The 18,794-nt window shown below is 53.0% G+C and overlaps 2 protein-coding genes across 3 annotated transcripts in view; both read right to left on the minus strand.

Moving 5' to 3' along the window:
• Positions 1-15,476, minus strand: part of AARS2 (alanyl-tRNA synthetase 2, mitochondrial) — a 21,767-nt gene extending 6,291 nt beyond the window's left edge. Inside the window, exons 1-17 of the mRNA XM_078596315.1 lie at positions 13,579-15,476; positions 12,326-12,514; positions 11,476-11,621; positions 11,029-11,220; positions 9,488-9,632; positions 8,818-8,963; positions 8,076-8,184; positions 7,742-7,780; positions 7,108-7,222; positions 6,344-6,465; positions 5,636-5,804; positions 5,135-5,313; positions 4,852-4,965; positions 3,559-3,699; positions 2,195-2,332; positions 776-891; positions 180-288 (exon numbers count right to left, since the gene is read on the minus strand). Of these exons, the coding sequence (XP_078452441.1) occupies positions 180-288; positions 776-891; positions 2,195-2,332; positions 3,559-3,699; positions 4,852-4,965; positions 5,135-5,313; positions 5,636-5,804; positions 6,344-6,465; positions 7,108-7,222; positions 7,742-7,780; positions 8,076-8,184; positions 8,818-8,963; positions 9,488-9,632; positions 11,029-11,220; positions 11,476-11,621; positions 12,326-12,514; positions 13,579-13,890 (2,481 nt within the window). The 5' untranslated portion in view covers positions 13,891-15,476. The remainder of the gene's footprint in view (positions 1-179; positions 289-775; positions 892-2,194; positions 2,333-3,558; positions 3,700-4,851; positions 4,966-5,134; positions 5,314-5,635; positions 5,805-6,343; positions 6,466-7,107; positions 7,223-7,741; positions 7,781-8,075; positions 8,185-8,817; positions 8,964-9,487; positions 9,633-11,028; positions 11,221-11,475; positions 11,622-12,325; positions 12,515-13,578) is intronic.
• A 130-nt stretch (positions 15,477-15,606) lies between these two features.
• Positions 15,607-18,648, minus strand: FAU (FAU ubiquitin like and ribosomal protein S30 fusion). 2 transcript variants are annotated; one of them, XM_078596319.1, is made up of 5 exons: positions 18,495-18,648; positions 17,006-17,087; positions 16,417-16,561; positions 16,245-16,300; positions 15,607-15,801 (listed from the first exon to the last, which is right to left on the minus strand). In XM_078596319.1, exons 2-5 carry the CDS (start codon positions 17,078-17,080, stop codon positions 15,673-15,675), a joined length of 405 nt encoding a protein of 134 aa, XP_078452445.1. In that variant the 5' UTR covers positions 17,081-17,087; positions 18,495-18,648; the 3' UTR covers positions 15,607-15,672. The 2 variants fall into 2 exon arrangements, with proteins under 2 accessions (XP_078452445.1, XP_078452446.1); XM_078596320.1 differs by having other exon boundaries at positions 18,417-18,560.
• Between the last annotated feature and the right edge of the window lie 146 nt (positions 18,649-18,794).

The following is an 18,794-nucleotide window of genomic DNA, read 5'->3' on the forward strand; positions in this document are numbered from 1 at the left end:
CCGCACCTTCGATGAGCACGGTTGGCTACGTACGGTGCGAACGAAGTTCAACATACAATACCTGTTTGCCCGATCACGAGCAGCCATCGCGGGCACGGGGTGATCTCTCCCCCGTGTACCCTGAAGGCCTCACCCCCCCCCCCCCGTGTCGCGCACGGAGAGTGGACGAGCGATCTCACCTCGCGAGCCTCCCGGTCCGTGACGGCTACGACGCGGCTCAGCCCCTTGACCATTGCTCGCTCAGACACGATCACGAAATCCTCGATGAGCCCCGTCCGCTGTAGGTGACTGAGTTGGAGGGTCAGGCGGGGAGGGGGGGGCAGGTGGGGGGGGGGAGCCACAAACGACAGGTGCAAGGTCACATGACACCGACATTCTTGACCATTTTAGCAACTTGTACCGGTGGGTGGCCAATAGAGATGTACCAATGCATGGATAAATAGTTTCATAGGCTCGTGATATTTGCGTAAATCACATTTGTAAGAATCGATATTTTCAATCAGAGTGATTTGTAATGGGACCATGTGACCCCTCTGACACTAAAATCCACTACACTCACCGGAAGAATAAAACCCGATTTGTGAGTCGACTCATGATGCCAAATTACGACTGAATCAAAGCAAAGGCGTGGATCGTTTGACCTCGAGTGTCCAAATAAAGCATTTGGTTATGCAGCTTGGAACCCGCGAATCACTACAGCAAAGTCTCATCAGGAGCACAAGCCACGCGAGCGGTGAGAAGTTCAGCGTGGCGGCGGTGGTGGCGGTGTACGTACGTGCCGCAGCAGAGTTCCACGGAGCCAGCGCGGTCCGTGTGCTGCTGCTGCTGCTGTCGAAGCAGCTGCTCGGCGGGAGTCCCCACTGACACCACGCGCACCTCCTCCGGGTAGTCCTGCGCACCGCAGCGCACAACTCCGTTCCTCGCCTCTGCCCTCCACCCTTACGTCCGTCTCTCTTCACATCTCGAAGCCTCCCTTCAGTTCGCTCATTCCGTACGACCGGTGATTTTACCACGACAGATAAATAGCACGAGGTGGTTGGATGATGAGAGCGACGAGGTGGTCTCATCAAACTCGTCACTGGATGAGCGCTGAAGCCCGAGTGAGGCCGGACAGGGCTGTGCACCCAGACCATTGGGGGTGTGTGACCACTCATGGACGCGAGCTTCTCATTGTTCAAAACATGAATAAGCGCCCCCCAACTGAAATACTGACGGTGGGGCTACACCCAGTGCGGCGTATGAGAGACAGCAGCTCCATAGCAAGATTTGAGGCAGGCAGGCAGCCACACGGCATGGCTACCGCCTGCTACTGCCGGCAATGCTGAGGACCACGCATTGGTCTTTGTAAGACGCGAGTAGCCCTAAGAACATGGCTCGTCGTGTTATGATTAACGTCTGCAGATCATGAAGCTTTTGTTTAAAGAGACGTAGTCTAAAGAGACATGAACGTTGGGAAATAATGTAGACTGGCTTCCTGTAAGCATTGAACATCCTGTATTTGGACTAGTAAGGCGAGAGCGCTGAATCTCTATCGGGTACGGAAAACTGCAGTGGCCCTCGGAGGAAATGTGAAACGGGATTTATTTTGACATAAAGCATTGGGGTGAAATAGGGCAATCAGAACATACGTGTGAATAGGGTGACGCATCCGCTAAGAATAAAGCTATCGTCCTATACGAGGCAACTAGTGCTGTGCCCTGCCGCTGTGTTGTGTCCAGATGCGTGTGTGAGTGCTGCTGTGATCCTCTTGTGGTGGAGAGCCAAGTGCATCCATCGGACAATAGAAAAACATAGAACTGGATGTTGCTTCAGCTTCGACTGGAGCTGAGATGATGATCGCTTTGTCTCGAGAGAAGACGGAAGTGAGCAAGGGTGACACTCCTCATACACCCCACCCACATATTACAGCCAGCCAACTGGCACATGAGCAAGGGGTTAAAAAAACTCCCTCGAAGCGCCAATTACGAATCTGAATTTACACTGCGGCTCTGTTTCTAAGTTTACAATTCGGCAATGACACCGACAATTACCCATCGAAGGGCGACTAGGCCGAGGTACCCGACCTGCCCACCCACGGACAGAATACCGGACGGACGTCCACCCAACTCCGCTCGTCCACCACAAGAGGTCAAAGGGCAGCTTCCTAAAACGATGAGGCTGGGATTCACGTGTCCACCCGTGCGGTTGCGCGTGCCTCGTCCACGCAGCGCAGGTGCGGAATGCGGCGGGCTGAGGCCAGCGGGGCCTCCGCCACGAACACCCTCTCGTCGGCCGACACGAGGCGGCACACGGCCGCCTCCACGGAGCGGAGCTGGTCCACCGACACGGGCGCCTGAGAACGCGCACGAGGCGGCGGGGGGGGGGGGACACACGGCCAGACACGCGGCACCAACCAGTTGCAGAGCGCACGGGAAGAATGGCAACGCGCGGGCGCTCGCTCGGCTGAGCTGCTGGTGACTGGGCGGAATGTACGGCGGGTGAGCAGGTGATGAAACCAATGGAAAAGGTCGTGTGGGGTTAATGTGCTCGTGTTTGTGCGTGTGTGGGGGAGTGGTAAGTGCTCGCTAGCAGCACTTGCCCAACAGTCTGTTCAGGATACATGGGGGGTCTTTGTATTTGGGGAGCGGTAGTGTCTCGGTTAGCATACTGCACGATCAACTCGGCGACCCGAGTTCAATCTCGCTCATGGCCAACACCGGTGATGATGAACTAAACCTATCTTGGGCCTCCAAAGGAGTACCTGGTGCAGTGTGAACATAGACCACTAGGGAGTCAAAGGCAGCCGGGCATGGTGCTGGCCACCCACCCTTTCGTGTTCCATGGCGGCTTTGATAGGTGTTCGCTAACAGCACTTGCCCTAACAGTCTGCTACAGCTATATGGGAGATCTTTGTGTGTATGTCACAATGGAAGTAGAATTCTGTAAATGTAACATGACCCTCTACTCCTCTTCGCATGCTCTCTACTCTTTGAACCCAAGGCTTTCTGTGACAAGTCTGTCGACCTCCACTCAATGGGAGGTCTGTGCTTGCTCCTGGTCTATTGCTGCCCCTTCTGAGAGAACGCCCTCCCCTAAGGGCCACCGAAGCTGCCAGCTCTCTGTTAAAGTCCAGGCTTAAGTCCTTCCTCTTCTCTTCTGCCCATGACTGTCTCCCATCAAGGTAGCATCTTAAATATGAAACAAAATATCTCCATGGATTTTGGTGGTTTCCCCACGATGTGCACGTCCCGCTTGTTGTACAGCATCTTAAATATTAAACAAACATATCTCCATAGATTTTGGTGGTTTCCCCACGATGTGCATGTCCCGCTTGTTGTACAGCACCTGAAAGTGCACCTGCAGCCAAACACTCTAAACAGGTTTCTAATTGCGGAGGGAAAAACCGGAGGACCCGGAGAAAAATCCACGTGACCAAGGGGAGAAAGAGAGAGAGCATGCAGACTCCAAATATACAGCAGGCGGAGGGTCGGTATTGAACCCACGACCCCCTGTGAACCAGGCGAGGTAGTTAACATCTTGCCACCGCGGCGCCGCAACGCTGGCCCGACCGCGTCTCACCCTGGTGGAGAAGTCGAAGCGGAGGCGGTCGGCCGCCACGTGGGAGCCCCTCTGCCGCGTCGCGTCGCCCAGGACGTCGCGCAGGGCCTGGCTTAGGAGGTGCGTGGCCGTGTGCTTGATCATGCAGCCCAGGCGGCGCTCCTAAGGACACAGCGATGCGGATGTCGGCACCGGCGCTCGACCAGACGCCGGCGCAGCCACCAACCGTTAATTCTAGATTTGAAGCTTTCGTGACTGCAAGGATTCATATTCTTAGGTTTTTTTTTTACCTACGTGACTTTACCGAAAAAACCTAAGAATATGAAGCCACCAACCGCTCGGTCCGGAACGATTCACGGCGCGGCGATTCGATGAAGTGTCACGATTTGCGTTTGCAATTTATTACACAAGTCAATTTTATTGCCACGGTTTTATCCTCTCAACGATTTTCTTTTTCTACTTTTTCATCTCATTTGGAGATTTCTTGGTTCCGTGAGTCTGAATGTAACATTGCCATATAATTTGCCTAAATTGTAAATTATTTTCACGGGCACGTAGGGGGGGGGGAGAAGAACCATAAACCACGAGTCGAGCCTGAGGCCCCAGAAGCAGTTCACGTGCGGGAAATGACTCGGTGAGTAACGATTCAATTAATCTATAAAACATATTTGTATTTTACCAGGTAAGGCCCACTGAGCGATATAGCTCTTTTTCAGAAACGACCTGGCCACAAATGACAGCTCAATGAAGTGGCTTATAATATAGAAATGTATAGCAGCCAAATAATATAGCAGCCAAATAAATGCAAGTTTATAAATCTGGAGGGAAAACCGGAGGGCCCGGAGAAAAATCCAAGCGACCACAAGAGAACATGCAAACTCCAAATATACAGCAGGCGTCAGGGTCGGGATCGAAACCCACGATCTCCTGCATACCAGGTGAGGTAGTTACTATCTTGCCATCGTGGTGCCCCTCAATTCATCTCGATTCGTCGAGTAAGTTCTACGTGTACAATACTTTGGTATAATTCAAAGTTCTGACCAGATGAGTTCATATCCCATTTACCATACTGCCATCTCCTGGCCATCACGCAGCCCAGCAGATTAGGAACTTTCACATCGAACACGATCCGTTTGCCTTTAAAACGCTGGGTCGCAGGAGTGTGTCACCACACCAGATTTAGTTGTATTCCTATTCCACAGACATAACAAAGACGATTGCGTGTACAAATGCTGGCCACGGCATACGCTGTAATGAACAACCGCGATTCGACCGGAGTTTTGCGACGTGTTTAAATGCGGCAGCATCTCAGACCTCGTTGATGGCGAGGAGCAGCCGGTCCCCGACGCGGACGGTGTCGCGTGTGACGACGTGGTGCAGCACGAACCCCCCGCACACCTGCACGTCCTCTACCATGGCCACGATGTCCTGCGACAACACGAGCGGGGCGCAACCCAGTAAAACACGGTACGACGTCGGGCCAACGTCGGGCCCAAGTCGGGCCGACGTAGGGCTGGCGTCGGTTCGACGGTTGCAACCGCATGCTGACGCCGGCCCCTCTCGTCTCTTGGCCGAATGCCGCGCCCGTAGCCCGCACCTGCTGCCCGGCGGCGTCGACCGCGAGCACGACGCCGGTGTCGCCGTCCTGGCCGCCCTGCTCGCTGTAGAAGCAGGTCGCGTCGAGCACGAGGCTGCAGCGTTCTCCGGCCCCCACGACGTCGCTCAGACCCGGCCGGCGCCACACGGCCACGACCCGCGCCGAGCACCGGGCAAACTCTGCACCGCGACAGACGCCGACGCCACGGCCGCGACCACGGGCGTCACTTTGAGACTCGTGCACATGTGTCCGCGCTGCTGTGTCTGGCGTGGTTATACCACAAGCTTTAGAACCACTAAGCCAGGGTTCTTCAATTGGCGCCCTTCAGCCCAGATGTTACCTACGGGCCTGGGAGTGGCGTGCAAACAGATGCGGCTCGCCGAGACGTAGCCATACAGATGAGACACAAGGTACCGCTTTACAATCACATTTGCGGACGCCGTGATGCCGTGCCACCCCGTGTGTTCCGTGCGTACCACGTGCACCTCGGGGCCATCGTACCGTATCGGCCGTCGGGGCGCAGCTCGTACGCGTACTTGGCGGCGTCGTCGGTGGCGGGGACACCTCTGCTGCGCAGCGCGTCCAGTGCGTGCACGTCCAGCAGGAGAGACTCTCGCCCGGGGGCCTCTCCCTTCTCCCCCTCCTGCTTCTGCTGCTGCGCTCTCCTCAGCTGCATGCACCACACGCGCGCGTCGAGACGGCGTGTGTCGACGTGCGCTGCCGAATTTTGTACACGTGTACACGTATATACACGCGTCAGTGTGCGTGCGTTTTCACCCGTGTGTGTGGACGTGAGTTCAGTAGGTGCACGTGTCTGCGTGGGTGTAGATTTCACAACGAGCAGAACGCCAGGTGCCTACACCACAGCCAAGTGGTAGTGAGGAATGCGGGTGGTGCATCTGCCAGTCACCATGATCGGTCAACCGAAAGCAAGAGGGCCTATTCCGTGAACTGCCAATGAGCCTTCAACACTTCACGTGGCCTCAAAGTGCACCTAGCCTGGCGCAAGCGTTGTGGTGACATCACCACCACTTAGTGGCGAATGTTGGTTGTTTTTGCTGTTGTGGAGTACGTATGTATGTGGAACTTCTTTAATAGGAGGTGCTCGCAGACAGCATTTGGTCCAACAATCGATGTTGGGGATCTATGTCTTGGTGTGGTGTCTTGGGGTGCCTTGGCGTGCCTTGGCGTGTGTGCTGCTGCACCCACCTCCGCCCGCTCGAGCTCGTTGAAGGCGACCGTGTCGAGCGAGAGGCCCCGCTCGTCCAGCATGAGGTGGATGAGGTCGAAGGGGAAGCCGAGGCCGCGGTGCAGCGACCATGCCACGTCCACTGCACACGCGCCGAGCACGGGCGGAACACAGCGTGCCGCGCGTCTCCACGTCACTTCGCTCCCCAGCGCACGCTGCTGTTTTAAACTCGAATCCCCCGTGATTAACGACGGAACTCGTGAAAAACAAATCAATCTTGTTTTACAGGATATGCATTGGGGCTGAGCCTATGACCAAATCACCCGCAATGTGCCCATGCTTTTCAGATGTCTTTATATTAAGCACGGTTAAACCTGGATGGTGCCTGGATGGGCAACCACCATGCATAACGAATGGCATGGGCTGCCGAGCTACGTGATGGCAGCAGAGGGGAGTGTAGCAAAACACACTGTCGTAGTGTAGTTCTATGCCCCCACGTCGATGTTCCACGCCTTCACCAATGACCAGCGCGGTACAATCAAATAAACCCCGTGAACCGCACAGCATGGGGAAGCAGTGAATTAACAAAAAAGAGAGCCACGCATGTACATAGCCAGGCTGGGCACACTCAAATGACATCACCGCACTGTCACCCCAGCAATGTTGGATATACAGTCGCCGCAGCCACAAGTGTAGTGACGTCGCGAAACGTAATTGTAACTTTGGCTACAAATGCTGCTGCAATTGCGACTACAATTGACCGCAGGGCGCGTGCCGCCAGTACCCGGGAAGGAGGTGCTCGCTGTGCCCATCTTGGCGACGGTTCGCTCCATTAGGCGCCGGCCCCGGGAGAGCGAGGACAGGAACGCCGCCTCGTTCTCATTGATCACGTCCATCACCTGCGCGAGGGGCACCGCGCCCGGGGCGGGCACCGCGCAGTGCCGGGTTAAGCTAGTGCGAGGCCTGTAGCATACGTTATTAAAGGGCCCCGGAATAAAATAAAAACACATAAATATTAAAACACAATTTTTTTTACTTGCATAGGAATTGTATTTTTTTCATTTGCTATACAGCCACAGATAATACGACAAATCGCTAACCTTAAACACCCAGTTGTTCATAAAAGTTGAAGGCAGTATAGTACGATAGTAATAGAGCTAGTGTAGAATCACTGAACCGGATTCGATATCTTGAAAGCATTTAACGCGGTGCCCTTGAAAGTGCTGGGCACGTAGCATATCGTAGCTACTTTTGCTACTGGGATAATCCGGCACAGGCACCGCGGACCGGGGCGGAGGAACAGAGTCGGTTCGCGGCACAGGCAATCTTAATTGCAAAGCGTCCAATCACAAACAAACGGGGGACAGCATTGTTATACAAATAGGGGGAGTTTGTTGGTGCGTGTTTTTAACACTCACCACCTGAGCCTCTCTGTTCAACTCGGGGTAAGTGTCGCCCTGCGAAAGACAAGCGCGGCAGGCGTCATCAATATGCACGAACGGCAATGAGTTTTGCATCGTTCTCTGGCACCAAGAGGACTGTGGGGAGTGAGGGCGCCGTGGGCAGGGAGAGAATGGTGAAGCGGGGGCGGGGGTGAAGATCGCAATACGGATCACGGCCGGGGTGGCACTTGTGAGATCAATGTGGTGTGGTGACAGCAAGGTGAGGTCTGGTGATTCTCAGGTCAACGTGACGGCGAGGTCACGACGGCGTGGCAACGGTGAGAGGGCAGAAGATCAGGGGAAGCCCCACCAGGATGTCGACCACCGTGGGCACCAGGCTGGCCAGCAACCCTGGCTGGGCCCGCAGCGTCTCGACGGCAAATCTCGTCGCGCGACGGAGGATTTGTCGCAGAACCAGCCTAGGAACACACGGGCCCAACAGGCAATCCATCAACACACGGACACAACACACGCAAGCACACATACACACATCTCCCGAGATCACTGCTGTATGGTGTGTGTCATGGTGTCCATACAAGGGTATGTGTGCCATGGTCACCATGGTGTTGAGTGCTGTGTGTTGCCAGGCTGTGTATGATCTGGTATGGTGTGTATGTGACATGGGTGTGGGGCGCTGTGTGTGCACCAAGGCATGGCATGGGGTGTTTGTGTGTGCCAGGCTGTGTGTAACATTGTGGGGAGCAGTAGTTTAGTGGTTAGCGCGCTGCGCTACGAACCCGGAGATCCGAGTTCGATTTGTGCTCACGGCCAACACCAGTGACGGTTATCTGAACCGCTCCTGGGCATCCCCTAGGTCGACTCAGCCTCAAATGAGTACCTGGTGCGGTGTGTAAAAACATCACCATTGGCGAGACAAAGGCGGCCGGGCGTGATGTTGGCCACCCACCCACCCCTCGTGTGCCGTGCTGACCTTAATAGGTTCTCGCTAACAGCACTTTCCCCTACAGTCTATTAAGGCTACACGGGGAATCTTTGTCTTTTGTCTTTGCAATGTAACGCTGCGTATTCGTGTGCCAGGTCGTGGCACGTACTCGGCGCCGGTCATGCCGGGGTAGACGCCGTCAGCGATGCACACGGCCAGGGTGCGCACGTGGTCGGCGAGCACGCGGTACGCCGTGTCCACGTGGCCCTCGTCGGCCTCACCCACCAGGCCGCGGTACTCGCGCGCGCCTGTGCCCTGCGAGTCGGGAACGGCGCGCGGCGGGGGTTAGGGCGCAACAAGGATGGTGCATCCTTGTGGCGATTCGTGGCACAAGACGGCACACGGTAGAGCACGGCACACAGTAGAGTGCCGACTACGTTGCACGTCTTGCACCACGCACAACCACCTGCAGCACTGGGCCTCAGCACGTGGCTGTGGGGCACAGCACAAGGCCACCATGCAGCGGTAGGCACCATTGTAAGAATACAAAAAATAGTTTTGACATTGTGGTTGACTGACCGTTGCACCTCCAGTGACTGCCAGAGTCATCTGAACCAATCTCCCACAAACAACACTGTGCAGCTCCTTGGCGTAAAATACTTCAGTCAATTTAACAAAAGCATCGTTAAATGGCAACTACGTATATATATCATGTATGTGTGTTGAACTTCTTTCGCACGATACGTAGCCAACCGTGCTAGCACAGCCTAGAGTAGGAGTTTCCTGCACCGTGGTTCCGATGGAACCGCACACCGGGGGCAGCGGGGAGCTGGGCCGACCTTGTGGATGGCGCTCATGATGGGCGTGAAGAGGTCGGTGTCGTAGTTGGACCGCTTGCCCTGCAGCACGGCCAGCAGGCGCTCGAGTCCCATCCCGCAGTCCACGTTGTGGCGCGGCAGGAGGCGGAGGCTTCCGTTCTCCTCCCTGCCGCGCAAAGACAAAGATCCCCCGTGTAGTGCTGTCAGCGAGCACCTATGGAAGCCGACGTGGCATACGAGGGGGTCAGTGGACCAACACCACGCCCGGCCACCTTTGTCTCCCCAGTGCTGATGTTTACACACCGTACCAAGTATTCATTTGAGGTTGAGTCAACCTTGGAGAGGACCAAGATTGGTCCAAATATAGACCACTGACATTGGTCGTTGAGTGGGAATCAAACTCGGGTTGCTACATAGTGCAGTGCGCTCACCACCGCACTACCGCTCCTCACACAATAACAACAACCGCCATTTGCCACTAAGTGGCGGTGACGTCACCACGGTGCTTGTGCCAGACTATGTGCACGTTAAGGCCACGTGAAGTGTCGAACACCCGCTGGCAGGACGTCACCCAACAGACCCAGGTGCCATTGGTCTCAACCACTCATATATTAAACACGGGTAACAGATTTACAAGAGCAGTGCAGGCTTATCAGACAAAATTATTTTTGGGTTCTTTTCCCCAATGTTATCTAAATTTTGCTATCAATGTCACGATACAAGATGTAGATTCCATTTGGAACTCTCGCAGAGCAGCGCATCCCACCATGCTCGAGAATGAATCACGGAAGCAGATGTCACAAAACTATTTCTGAGATCTATTTAAGTAATCTCCGATCCACGCAGTACGGGGCAGCCGTTTCCCATCTGCCCTGTTACAGAGCAATGACCGGATTCGGACTGAGAATCTCAGCGGTGCCGGCTAGGTGCTCTAGCCCATAAGGCACACAGACACTTCCTTCATTACTGTGTTTTATAATCTTTAGAATAATAATAGGGTTTTTCCCCTTTTTCCTGGCGACAAAACTGAAACCTTTTGCAAGGAATCATGTTGACATTAACCACAATACTTGCAGTCAGAATACAAACAAAAAACAACACTCTGATAATTGATGCATTGTCCTTGAAACTGATTGGTCCTCACCAGAGACAGCTTTCCTTAGAGCCTAGTCTCATACGGTGTTCGACCAGATGACGCCAAAAGGCGCACAGTTCAAAGACAACGCACTATCAGAGTAATGAGGGCTCGGGGTAAGCATTTGTTTGCATTTTTACTGCAAGTATTGTGGTTAATGTAAACATGATTCCTTGCAAAAGGTTTCAGTTTTGTCGCCAGAAAAAAGGGGAAAAACCGTATTATTATATTTTGGTACTGGCAAAGGAGGCCTCATGATGCAGAATCTTTAGAATGTTTATCAGTCAGAATCTTTATTTATCCCGGAATAACTATTTGGCTCTTTTTCACAGATTATTATGTCTTGGGTTTCTCACAGGACAGCAGGCCGTAGCTGTGTCACCGCTGGCCCATGCCCCGCTTGTGCTGCTCTGACCACCGGGCGCACCTGTTGTACTGCATGAACACCAGGTTCCAGATCTCCACCACGTCCGGGTGCCCGGCGTTGACGAGGCCGCTCGCGTCCCGCCCGCCCACGTGGTCGTAGTGGATCTCGGAGCACGGGCCGCATGGGCCCACCTCGCCCATCTCCCATAGGTTCTCCTTCTCCCCAAAGGGCAGCACGTGGGGCGCGGGCACGCTGGGAAGCACAGGAGGTGGTCGGGAGGCAGGCGGGGGGTGGGGATAGCAAGCAGTGGCGTAACTATCGTGTGTGCAGGCGGTGAAACTGCACAGAGGTCCACAGCCCGGCAGGACCTGGCCTGAGGCTATGAAGAGGAGGGAAAGTGGATAAAGATTTTCCTTGCACCAGGGCCCCGAGCAGATGTCCTGACCCCCACTCCGGCACACGCAGGTGCTGGTGCTGCCACTACCCACGGTAAACCCACCCACTTACCCGAGCTGCAGCCAAATCTCCCGGCACTCCTCGTCCGCTTTGAGCCCCAGGGCCTGGCTTCCTCCGAAATATGACACGTACAGACGCTCCTTGGGGATTCTATAGACCTCCGTCAGCAGCTCCCAAGCCATCTGGCATACCTCTTTCTGCGTGTGTTTATAAAAAAACACAAACGATACCACAGTGTTATTCGAACATCACGCGCCACATACACCAGACGTAAATTGTGGAATGAGGCCTGAAAATGTTACAAAACCCGAAAGTGTCTCTGCTTACATGCAAGATGCAACCAGTTCAGTCCTCTTCCTGCCTCGATACAACTTCTGAACAAAGCAATATCATCGTTACTCTGCTCAGTATGTGTTACCTAGCCTTTGCTTTGCTGTGAAAGCAAGTAAAATGTCTCATTGCAAAAACGATCTTAGAAAATAATAGTGCTTGTTTTTGTAGCTACTCGACACATTTGAACACGCAAAGATAGAAAAAGCCTTACATTGTTAGCAACCTGGCAGTTCTAACGTGTGCTGGGTCAACTTCCTACAACTACTCAGAATAACAATCTGTATTTATCCTGCAGTAATCTCATGAGCCATGGAGCTCTCTTTCACAGACGTCCAGTACGGTCAGGTCATAAAGTTACAACAGTTATAGCAATAATACAAAAACCGATAAGAGTGCCAAGTATAAGAAAGTTAAGCAAGTCAAGAAAAATAAATAAACGTAAATAAAGTATAGGAGTACAAATATATAAGTAAGTTCATAGATTCCTGCCGACTGTTCAACACTGCGGAATCCCACTGTTCTGGATCACAGACCACGTGCCTAGCCACCTCCGCCCGTCATGGGCCACCTTGAAATAGTCTCCGAAGGACCAGTTTCCCAGCATCTCGAAGAAGGTGTGGTGGTAGACGTCTCGCCCAACGTCCTCCAGGTCGTTGTGCTTGCCGCCGGCGCGCACGCACTTCTGGCTGTTGACGGCGCGGGTGCAGCGCGCCAGCTCGCTCCGCGGGTCCACGCTGCCCAGCAGCAGCGGCTTGAACTGCGTACGGTGCGGGCACACGGGGCGGCACAGGTCATGTCAAAGTTGATGGTACAGATTATGACATTGGTGGCGGTACAGGCATTGTGGCACGGTAGATGGTACAGGTGACGATACAGGGTGATGGTACAGGTGTTGGCACGGTGATGGATACACATTACAGTACAGGTGATAGAATGGGATTGGCTGACAAATGTAATGCCAAAGGTGATGGCACTGATTATGCTTCAGGTGAAGGTTATGTCACATGCTGTTTGTGGGATATTGGTTCAAATGACTTTCGTAGCCCGTTATCGGGCCATGCCTCACCTCAAATTCGTGACTATTGCCCCTTTCATTAAATTCAAAACCTACAACCTCCATCAGTACCTAGCCAATGCCCTTTCAGCACTCTACCCATGCTCTTTCAGCACTTTCAGCACTCTACCCATGCCCTCTCAATACCTGGCCCTCTCAGTACCTGACCCATGCCCTCTCAGTACCTGACCCATGCCCTCTCAGAACCTGGCCCATGCCCTCTCAGAACCTGGCCCATGCCCTCTCAGTACCCATGCCCTCTCAGAACCCATGCCCTCTCAGAACCTGGCCCATGCCCTCTCAGAACCCATGCCCTCTCAGAACCTGGCCCATGCCCTCTCAGAACCTGGCCCATGCCCACTCAGTACCCATGCCCTCTCAGAACCCATGCCCTCTCAGAACCCATGCCCTCTCAGAACCCATGTCCTCTCAGAACCCATGCCCTCTCAGAACCCATGCCCTCTCAGTACCCATGCCCTCTCAGAACCCGTGCCCTCTCAGAACCCGTGCCCTCTCAGAACCCGTGCCCTCTCAGAACCCGTGCCCTCTCAGAACCCATGCCCTCTCAGAACCCGTGCCCTCTCAGTACCCATGCCCTCTCAGAACCCATGCCCTCTCAGAACCCGTGCCCTCTCAGAACCCATGCCCTCTCAGAACCCGTGCCCTCTCAGAACCCATGCCCTCTCATAACCCGGCCCATGCCCTCTCGGCACTCTGCCCACGTGCTCTCAGCTGTCCCACGCCCCCTCGCGTCCACGGCACCGCACCTGGTTCATGCCGGCGTTGACGAACAGGAGGCTCGGGTCGGCCCGCGGCTTCACGTTCGAGGACGGCACGAACGCGTGTCCGTGCTTCTCCCTGAAGAAGCGGACGAACGTCTCTCGCACCTCCTTGGAGGATGGCGATGCCGCCGCCGCTGACGACGACAACGACGAAGTGGTAGACGGTGCTGAGCAATATCCTCCTCCGCGCGCTCCTGCCCTTTCTGTCGCGGCCACAAGCTCGCGCCTGGGGCTCTGCCATGCCGGGATCCAACCCCCAACTCCAACGCGGACCCTGGGCCTGACCCTGCTCAACATTGGGCGGCAGTCGGCTAAAGTAGTCGTCGGCTGGAGGTCAAACGGCGAACGAACCCCACCACCACCACCCCCGTGATGTGTGGGCCCGTGGATTCGTTTGCTTTTGTCGCGGCCACACGGGGGCGCCACCCGCACGCGGAAATTCGCGACGTCCGTCACCACCCCCCAGGTCGTTGGGGTTGATTTTTTTTTTCGGGGAGCGTTTTGAACCCAATTCTGACATCTGCTGGCCACGTTCTGGCACGGTGGCTTTCTGAGATAGGCGATGATCTGCCCGAAGGTTTTTTGTAAGTTTTATGTAGTGGTGGGCTGTTTCTGAGCAAAGATTGGCGTGACTTTTAAATCACTGGGGACTGAGACTATTTAAGTTTCCACCCACGGGCAGTTTTCCACGAAGTGGATATTGCGATGGTGTCCGTCTCGAATTGTGATCTGCTTCGTCATACGGAGTTTTAAATTCCTCCACGGGTTTTTTTCTTTCATTATGCGACAGGTTGAGATGGTTTTCAATGAAAGCCTTTCATGCAATCGGCCTCTGAACCACGGTGGTGTGATCTTATCTTCCACGCAGAGTATGCAGGAGGTTCTGGGGTTCGTCTATTTTGAGTTTGCATGTTCTCCCCGTGGTCGCGTGGTTGTTTTCTCCGGGTCCTTCGGTTTTTCCGTCCACATTTATAAACAAGCATTGAGATTATTTTGCTGCCATAAATTACACTTCGTTGAGCTCTCATGTGGCCAAGCTGCTTGACAAATAAGGTAATGTCAGTGGGCTTTGCCTGGTTGAATGGGGATGGTTGTTTAGCTTTTACCTTTCTTAAAATGAGCACGCATATTGTTTGTATCGTTGTTGTAACATTCTTACCCACCCCTCCTAGATTCCTCCAGTATATTGTTCTAAACCTATCTTGATCTTCAGTAGATTGTGGCAAAGGGTTCTCGCACTTTGGTCTTTCACAGCCTCGCAGATGTTACCCAAAAAACAATATTCATCTATGTACCGCATTGCAGATGTAACAGTTCCAGTAAGCATTTCCAAAATCTCTCTTTAACACTATTAGAAATTGGTTGGTTCCTGCCTTGCATGTAATGTTGAGAAATCGGCATAATTTATGACCGCATTTTCGAGTCGGTTTTTTGGAGTTTGAAATTCCGGATCCACCCTTACTGAATGTGGAAGAGCCTCAAAGATCACCATATTCTTCCAGTATAAATATCGATTCTGTCTCCCATCCATGATTAAAAATGTGCCATTAACAAGAACCAATGCCAAAGCAGCACATCACTGCCCCCCCCCCCCCCCACAGAAAACAAGCCTGGTAGAATCCCAAAATTGTCATGCACTCATGTTTTCCCTGAAACCAGTTTGAGCTCATATTAAATCCAAAGTTGTGCAAAAGCAAACTTTTTGTATTTGTGACCAGGCCACATCAACTATTTAACCTAATTTAATCAAACGTGGCTGCACAGATTTGATCTCTCAGGAGAGCCACCACCCATCCACCCAAGTTGACTTTAAAACCCTGCCGGGTTAATTAATGTCAAACAATTCAAGCTCAGAGCAGTTTGACATTATGAAGCAGTTTGACAACACTTTTGCACATCTCAAGCGCGAATGGCATTCACTTGGCCGAGCACTAAGAAACATTTCTACCGACTATTCACATTTTTACACGTAAAAAAATATAGATTTTAATAAAGGACACCACACAGTGAAGGTTTTGTTTGCAGGGTGTATTTCTAGAATTGTGATTAAGCAAACAATGCAACAGATTTTAGAAGCATTTATGTAGAGTTGGAGTTGGGGCCCTTCTTCTTGCCGAAGCTGGGCACCACGTTGACGAAGCGCCGGTTGTACTGAATTCGTCGCTTGGCGCGTCCCGTTTTCTTCTTCTTTTTCTCCTGTTTGGCGACCTGAAGAGCATAACCAGACAACAGGTCAATATCCTTCCCCTACCACCACTGTTGTAAGTGTATTATGTATAGTCAAGAGACCATGGGAAGTGTCATTTGCACAAGTGACCTCAATTTAACTAGAATTTGTTTTTACATTAAATGTATGACTTTGAAGGTGATGGTTTACAATAAAGTGATTGAAAGGTCTAAATGCCAGCACAAACTCAAATTGCATAACAATGTATTTTTTCCATCGCTGTTAGGATGGTGAAAATGAACACTTAACGAAATGCTACTCAGGGCAAAGGTAATCTATACCAGCTTCTTACTGCCTCTGACCAGAACTGTGAATTAGCTCCCTCCCAGCAATAATAACGCTCGGGAAAACTTCCTTTTGCCTTCAACACAAACATCCACATACCCTGCCATATTCACAAAACACACATGTGGTTTCAACTCACTTTGGGAGTCTGACCCTTCACCTTTCCGGCACGCGCCAGCGAGCCGTGCACTTTACCTGTGGCACCACACACACACGCATCACATCGGGTCAGCAAAGCAAACACGTGCAACCTTTGCGTCAATCATCATCGCGTTTTGGCAAAATCCAGGTAGCGCGGCGTAGGGGCACACCTCCCAGGAGGCGAGCCGTCAGCTCCAGGGTGGCGTGCTCAGCCAGGCCGCACAGTTCCAGCACTGCGTCATCTTCCAAGGGGGCCCCAGCCACCGTGAGGACCTGCTCCTCGGCAGGGATCCCCTCCAAAGGAGCAATGCGCTCCTGCACGCACACAACACACGGCCACATTTACTAAATGTTTCTATGCAAGGTATTTGAGAGGTGTAAAGTGGTGGTGTAACGTGTGGGCACTCACATCTCCAACAAGGTGTCTGGTCAGCATGGAATAGGCCAAATACCATCTGGAGATGAGTTCCCTCTAGCGGGGAATTTGGCGAGCAGGGAAATGTGCCGAGCCAGGCGAACAGAGTTCAATTCCCAGGCATGGCTTTTATCTGGTGTGACATGAACCTATCCTGGAGCTGCCCATGACCAACCCGCACTGACCAGCGTGAAGTACTGTAATGTTAAACAAACCTCATGACCAACATCCAGCAGTGACTTTACCCTGGCTGACGATGTGAGTAATATTCAAGGAGTAATTCCCCATACTGTACTTGTAATCTGGACTCGAGTGAAGGTCGCATCAGACTTGCAAGAACTTACCTTCAGCTCATGGACGGTTTCGTGCGCAGAAATGTCCAACGCGTGGACATTCTGACCTCGTATAAACAGCTGCATGTTGAAGCTGTAAAGATAATCGGTGGAGATGTACGATCAGTGGAGTATGAGCGATGACTGTCTCATCTTCTTGGTTCTTTCGGTAAAGTCACGTAGAAGGGAAGCAATAAAATAATAAAAATAAAACATAATAAAACAATTCTCACGACGTTTCGGCCACAACGCAAGCAGCCATCCTCAGGCGAAGAATGAAACACCCCAAGCTTGGAGCGTATATTTAAGCTGGGTTAGAGGGGGGGGAGGTGGGAAGAAGAGCGCCTAAACAAAATAATTTGCATATCAAGAGGAATTCAGCATATCCTCTTGATATGCAAATTATTTTGTTTAGGCGCTCTTCTTCCCACCTCCCCCCCCTCTAACCCAGCTTAAATATACGCTCCAAGCTTGGGGTGTTTCATTCTTCGCCTGAGGATGGCTGCTTGCGTTGTGGCCGAAACGTCGTGAGAATTGTTTTATTATGTTTTATTTTTATTATTTTATTGCTTCCCTTCTACGTGACTTTACCGAAAGAACCAAGAAGATGAATCACTGCAGTCACGAAAGCTTTAAATCGAAAGATGACTGTCTCATTTGTACATATAAGACTTTAGAATACGCGTGGAAGGAGGGTAACAGCCCCTGGTCGCTGAGCCACGCAGTCATTCGGGCTTCACGCGCGGAGCTCCGGCCCAAAACACGTGTCGCGGTCCATTTTTCAAAACTTTTTAAAAAAAATTTTGTGAACATAGTTAAGCCCGACTATTAAACGAGTCCACGGAACACAATCCGCTGTGCCATGAAGCCCTTCCACAAGAATCCTAGACCCCTCAACACCAACAAAATAAATCTGAAATGAAACAATGAATACACTAGCGCGATTGTACTTACGATTACCACGGTTGGTGACGTACGGTGCGAAATAAGTTCAACAAACGCAAATACGACCCACAAGACGCCGTACAAAGATAATCAAACCTCCCGCTGCGATAGGAACCCTAGAATCCGCCTCGCATTAAAAACCACACACCACGTGAAGTCGCCACGATTCGCTTTTCATTACCAGCCCCTCGTACAAACCCCTTTAATATGACCCCCCCCCCCTTCCACCACACACCAATCCACGTGGCCGGCTGTATCTTAAGCGAAACATTCTCCCGAGTTAACGCGCAGAGAGAGAGAGAGCGAGAGGCTGGACACAGACGGGGGCCACGCCGAGTCGGTTCACGCCACCGGCCCAGGACGGCGCCGCGCTAGGCCCGAGGCCTTCGTGCCAAACCTCCCCTCGGCTACCACCACCACCACCCCCGCGAGCCGTGCGGCGCTCATACAACTACAAGCAGAGCAGGGCCTCCCTCACGCGGGGTGGGAGAGCGAGGGGAGAGGAGAGCGAAGGTGAGAAGAGAAGCGCCGCTGCGAGACCGGAGCGCTGCATCACCTGCGAGGCGCCTAAGATGGAGGCGGTAGAGAGAGAGGGAGAGAGAGGAGGGGGGGGGACGCAGTGCGCATGCGCGGAGGGGGGGGGGCGACGTCGCGCTGAACCACGTGGGCGAGCGACGTTGCCCCGTGGTCATATCCGCGTCACGTGGTCGGGATGGATGGGGTTGCCGTGGAAACACGGGGAGCCGGTCACGTGGTCTCGGGATGGGTTCGGTTGCTGTGGGCGATGGGATGTCACGTGGTGGGAGGGGGGGTGCATGAGCCCCCCCCCAGCCCCCCACGTGACGTTATTTACACC

Source organism: Lampetra planeri, chromosome 7, assembly GCF_965212315.1.
Source record: "Lampetra planeri chromosome 7, kcLamPlan1.2.h2, whole genome shotgun sequence".
Taxonomy (NCBI): domain Eukaryota; kingdom Metazoa; phylum Chordata; class Hyperoartia; order Petromyzontiformes; family Petromyzontidae; genus Lampetra; species Lampetra planeri.

Coding starts and splice junctions, on each gene's coding strand:
- FAU (XM_078596319.1), bottom strand. CDS start 17,080: ATGCAGCTGTTTATACGAGGTCAGAATGTCCACGCGTTGGACATTTCT. Junction 16,562..17,005: donor AAACCGTCCATGAGCTGAAG/GTAAGTTCTTGC, acceptor GTGTGCGTGCAG/GAGCGCATTGCTCCTTTGGA. Junction 16,301..16,416: donor GACGGCTCGCCTCCTGGGAG/GTGTGCCCCTAC, acceptor GTGGTGCCACAG/GTAAAGTGCACGGCTCGCTG.